Below are 5,571 nucleotides of genomic sequence, written 5' to 3' on the forward strand. Positions count from 1 at the left end.
ATACCTTAACCCCAATCTCTGGGGTTACCACCCTTCCTTCCCTCATGGAGCACCCACTCCTGAAGCGGCTCACCAGCCACATGCTACAATGTCAGGGTCTTTCCTGACTGAACTCCTTACAGATGAAAACACCCATGTTCGATGTCTTGATGACGAACTGTCGCAGTCTCGAGAAGGGACTCGACGTATCCAAGAAGAAAACATAGGGCTCCATGAGGAACTCTTTAACATCAAGCTTAAGAACCAGCATCTCACCAGCAAGTTGCGGGAGGTCTCGTTACACTGGGATGTCCTCCGATGAAAGTGCAACTCGCTGGAAAGGGACCTCGAGGCCTATGAAAAAGGTTGCGAGGAAGATGAGGCATTGCACCCTCAAAAATCCCTCACACAGAAACGTGTACCCAAAATGCCCCTGTTGAGAGGGCACATCATGTAGATGACAACCCTCGTCCACACCCTGGACCAGTCAAACCGGCCCATCCTCAAGTATCCGTTGCTGACCCAGCAGTGGGCCTATTGGAATTATGAACTAGTTGTGAATTAGTGCTCAGTTCCAAAGTTGTGAACTGAGGAGAGAGAAAGAAAAAATTGTGCAAGGTGGCTTTTAAGCCATCCTCAACTGCATCCATCAACATGGGTCCCAAAAGTAGAAGCATCAGGTAATCCTTCATGGAAATGCCCATGCGCAAGATCTATAGTCCGTGGGACATAGTTGAGTAGTCCACAGCATAGAACAAGCCAAGAAACAAGATATTTCAACAGTAGGGTCCAATCCAATACATCCAATCCTGAGTCGGGAAAAGAGCAGGCACCACATCACCCCCTCCTACCACTTGAATATTCATGGTTCCGGCTACCTAGCCAGAATTGCTCTCCTTCTCCTGGGACATGGAGAAACATACCCATCCCGGGTTCCTTCCATGCCAATGACTTCGTACATGGAGTTACTGTTAGTGGCCAGAGATGGCTCATCACCACCGAAATAGGCCATTGTCAATGGCAATGGGACAACTTTGTACTCCCATTCCTGAATACAGTGAATGGGTTCAAATTCTTGGTTGACCTCAAGTGGATTGACCAGCAGGTTGGGGCAGCTGGGGTTATTGATGACGCCCCAGGCGATGTTCACAACCTTCATGCTCGTGGGGGTGGGCAACCCAGGTTAGTTCTGTGTTCTGATTATGTAAGGACAATGTATTAGTCGAGCATCACCAAAATGTCTCGTGTACTTTCTTGCCACACACAACAAATGAAGAGAAGCTTCACTAGTAAACATCGATCGGAATGACCTAAAATAAATATAAATCGGACAGAGGAATTTTTGAGAAAATCAAAAATAGCTTTGTTGTGATTGAGAAAGCAAGTCCATTTTTCCCATATCTTCATTTGTAGGGACATACATGAAAATTCCTCTGTCCGTTTTGTAGAAATACACTATATACACCATATACCCGATTTATGAGTTCTCAAGATGATCATGGTGTCATATCCATACATACCCAACCCCGATTCGACTCCCGGACCCCCATCTTCACCACCTCCAGAGTCCTACCCTATCTCCGTCCGCTCCGATACTCACCTTGGACCGAACATCACTCTTCTTGCCACCCTCCTGTTAGAACCGGGCGGAAACAGACAACTCCGGAGTGGAATCGGAGACTTAGCATGGAGGGACCTTGGCCTCAGCGACTCAAGCAGAGCGCTGTGCCATTGCTGTTTGTCCATTTGGTCCTTAATTTCACAGTAGGTGAGCAGGAAGTCTCTAGGGGGCATTTCAGGTCGATTTCGGACTGAACCAAAACGAGTATGTACAAGTGCCGATATATATAATGGAGGGGGCAAAAGCACAAGGAAAACAAAGGGTACCGAATCGGAACAAAGATGTCTGAACGGGAACAAAGGGTAGAAGAAGCGGAGCGGTACCGAAGGTCATAAGGCAGGACCTGTGATACGTCCGAAAGGAGGTAGGGAGGGCAAGGCCCAGAGGGGCAGGAGGATGAGGAGAAGTGGGGATGATGACTAACTGGCTAGAATGGGAAGAAGCAGTAGTCCAAATAGGGATGGGGGGTAAAGGCGAGAGATACATTACAAGCGGCGAAAGTGCCGAAGGCGATCTGCGAAGCTTGGGGCTTGCGGAGCTTATGGAGGTTACGGAGGTGGGGTTGAAAGTCCGAGGGATATTGGCAATGGTGTTTACGTAGTATGAAGTCACCAATGCAATGGACTAAGACCGAGGTGGAGTCAAAGTCCGAGGTAGGGACTATGATGGAGGCTCGGAGCAAAGGTACGAGAGGTGTCCGAGTACGAAGTATGGGACAGCGGTGGAAGGTCGTAACTTGGCGGGAGGGTGGCAGAGGAGTACCAGAGGGAGGAGAGAGGGGAAAGGTAAGGGAGGAGTGGCGGAAAGGAGAGTTGTCAGGTCCGAAGGTGAGTATCGGAGTGGACAGGGGAAGCATAGGAGGGTGACGGGAGGGTGGAGGTGTAGTAGGAGGGTGGCGAGAGGGGCAGTGTTCGGTCCGAGGTGAGTATCGGAGCGGACGGGGGATAGGGGAGGAGAGGGAAGGAGGAGCAGAGGTGGCGTGGGGGGGTGAGAGGAGGTGTGTTGCCAGGACTGGAGGTGAGTATCGGAATGGCAGCGGTAGGGTATGACTCCGGAGGTGAAGAGGGTGGAGGTCCAGAAGTCGGGTAGGGGTCGGGTATGCACGGATATGACACCTCCTCCTCTTACTCCTCACAACACCTCCACCCTTCTGTCACTCTCCTACCCTTCTCCCGTCCGCTCCGATACTCACCTTCGGATCTGACACCTTTCCTCTCCCCCACTCCTCACCCTGCTCCTCTCTTCTCTCTCTTCCCTCTAACCCTCTTCCACCGAACCTCCGCCAAGCTATGACCTTCCACCGTTGTCCCTCACCCTGTACTCAGACACCGCTCATACCTTCGCTCCGAGATCCCATCACAGTCCCGACCTCAGACTTTGGCTCCACCTCAGCTTAAGTCCATTGCATTGGTGACCTCATACTACGTAAACACCATTGCCAACATTCCTCGGACTTTCAACCCCGCCTCCGTAAGCTCCATAACCTCCAAGCTCCACAGACCATACCTGGCACTTTTGCCACTTGTAATGTATCTTTCGCACTTTCCCCTCATCCTTATTTGGACTGCTGCTTCTTCCCATTCTAGCCAGTTAGTCATCATCCCCACTTCACCTCATCCTCCTGCCCCTCTGGGTTTCGCCCTCCCTATCTCCTTTCGGATGTACCACAGGTTCTACCCTATGACCTTTGGTACCGTTCTGCTTTTGTTTTCCCTTTGTTCCTGTTCGGACACCTTTGTTCCGATTCGGACCCTCTTCATTTCCTCGTGCTTTCACCCTCTCCATTATATACTGGCACTTGTACATACTCGTTTAGGCCCTTAGTCTAAAATCGACCTGAAATGCCCCCTAGAGACTTCCTGCTTGCTGCCTCTGAAATTAAGGACCAAATGGACAAACAGCAATGGCACAGCACTCTGCTTGAGTCGCTGAGGCCAAGGTCCCTCCTTGCTAAGTCTCCGGTTCCCCTCCGGAATTGTCCACCCTCACCCAGTTCTAACACATGGAGAGAGAAAGTACAACTGGCGATTTTTATTATGGTTTGTTTGTACTTGCGCCCCGATGCGTCAGGGCAAACACCACCCAGCTGCTTGATCTTGGCTCATATTACTAGAATCTGACCTGTATTTGGTGCTGGTACAAGCAGGGGAAGCCAGTATTTGCACCAGCGCCAAATACAGGTCAGATTCTAGTAATATGAGCCAAGATCAAGCAGCTGGGTGGTGTTTGCCCTGACACATCGGGGCGCAAGTACAAACAAACCATAATAAAAATCGCTGGTTGTACTTTCTCTCTCCATGATCATCTTGAGAACTCATAAATCGGGTATATGGTGTATATAGTGTATTTCTACAAAATGGACAGAGGAATTTTCATGTATGTCCCTACAAATGAAGATATGGGCAAAATGGACTTGCTTTCTCGATCACAACAAAACTATTTTTGATTTTCTCAAAAGTTCCTCTGTCTGATTCATATTCTAGGCCATCCTGATCGATGTTTACTAGTGAAGCTTCTCTTCATTTGTTGTGTGTGGCAAGAAAGTACACAAGACATTTTGGTGACACTCAACTAATACATTGTCCTTACATAATCAGAACATGGAACTAACCTGGGTTGCCCACCCCCAATGCTCGTTACTTCGAGCTGAAATTCAAGGGCAGAAGGAATCCTTCTGCAGATGACTTTGACAAGAGGTATGGGTACATCCAAAGGACTCCCAAAATTCTCAACAAGGCAGGGATGAAGTACATCCTGCTGTCGTTGTGGAGGCATCATCCCTCCAATGAGGCAAGGGCCTGTAGGGTGGCCAATACAACTGCCTTCAAATTCTTGAAACTGCATGTGGGTGATTACCCCATGCTGCCTCCCCCTCCATCGCAGTCAGGGCACTTCGTGCCTGAACCAGCTCCACCTGTGCCTCTGCAAGAGATGCAGGTTTCTCTCTCTCAATCTCAATTAATGGATGGTAACTATGGCCATCTACCCACCACTGTGCGACCTCCCACCCCACTGCCTATCCCCAATGAGGACAAGGATATGAAGAGTGATGGCGAGGTGACTACAGGGTCAGTCGACGAGGCTGCTCCTCTTCCTGAACATTGTTTCCCTGCTGCGATTCAGTCTGAAACTGAGGACACTGTTGCTGGTCCTTCGGACCTTTCTCATGCTGCCGTATCGGCTGCTGCTGGCCCTTCCTCCAAGAAGGTTTAATCACCTTCTCTTCATCGAGGTATATGTGCCTCATTTAACATGGAGGGGTTAATCACCCCCCCGTTCTATCATCCGCTCTGGTGCATCAAACATACCCCTGAGGCCTATTTGCCTCAATCATCATCTCTTCTAGGACCGTCAGTCAATGGTTCTGTAAAGGCCCAACGGCCTTTACATTATTACTCTTCTCTGATCCATCAAAACAATGGGTCCGTGGAGGCTTAATAGCCTCTACCTTAACTTCTTTTCTTGGCCTGTTGAAACAACAGACCTGTGGAGGCTTAGCAGCCTCTACCTTACTAATGTTCTAGATCTGTCGAAACAACGGATCCGTGGAGGCTTAGCAGCCTCCACCTTATAATTTTTTCTGGACCCATCAAAACAATGGATCTGTGGAGGCCTAGCAGCTTCTACCTTCGTTTTTGCTTTAATTCTTAGCCTGTCAAACAACAGGTTCATCAAGGCCTAACAGCCTTGCAATTACTGGATGGCCTAACAGCTATCGTTTTTCTGAAACATTTTTTTCTTGAATATTTCTTGTAAAATTTCGAGGGGAATGGCTTAATCGCCATTCCCCACCTTATATTGATTTCTTGACAACTTTCTTGTTATACCTGCCTGTGCAATATTAATATCGCAAGGGAGGAGAGTGTAAGGGAGATAGGCCACATACTTGCAGCCTACCCTATTCATTCTTTATTTATCGCATCAGGTTTGTACCCGATGCGACACTTCTATTCCCGAACCCTTCATTCTAC

General features: G+C 48.9%; 1 protein-coding gene across 1 annotated transcript; it reads left to right on the forward strand.

The window, feature by feature from the left end:
• Positions 1-3,956: 3,956 nt before the first annotated feature.
• EI90DRAFT_3021625 (uncharacterized protein) lies at positions 3,957-4,813 on the forward strand (the record flags this gene model as incomplete). Its single annotated transcript, XM_039057679.1, has 2 exons — positions 3,957-3,976; positions 4,264-4,813. 2 exons carry the CDS (start codon positions 3,957-3,959, stop codon positions 4,811-4,813), a joined length of 570 nt encoding a protein of 189 aa, XP_038909091.1.
• Positions 4,814-5,571: the final 758 nt, after the last annotated feature.

This window comes from Cantharellus anzutake, assembly GCF_015039405.1.
Source record: "Cantharellus anzutake strain C23 chromosome Unknown EI90scaffold_120, whole genome shotgun sequence".
Classification (NCBI taxonomy): Eukaryota; Fungi; Basidiomycota; class Agaricomycetes; order Cantharellales; family Hydnaceae; genus Cantharellus; species Cantharellus anzutake.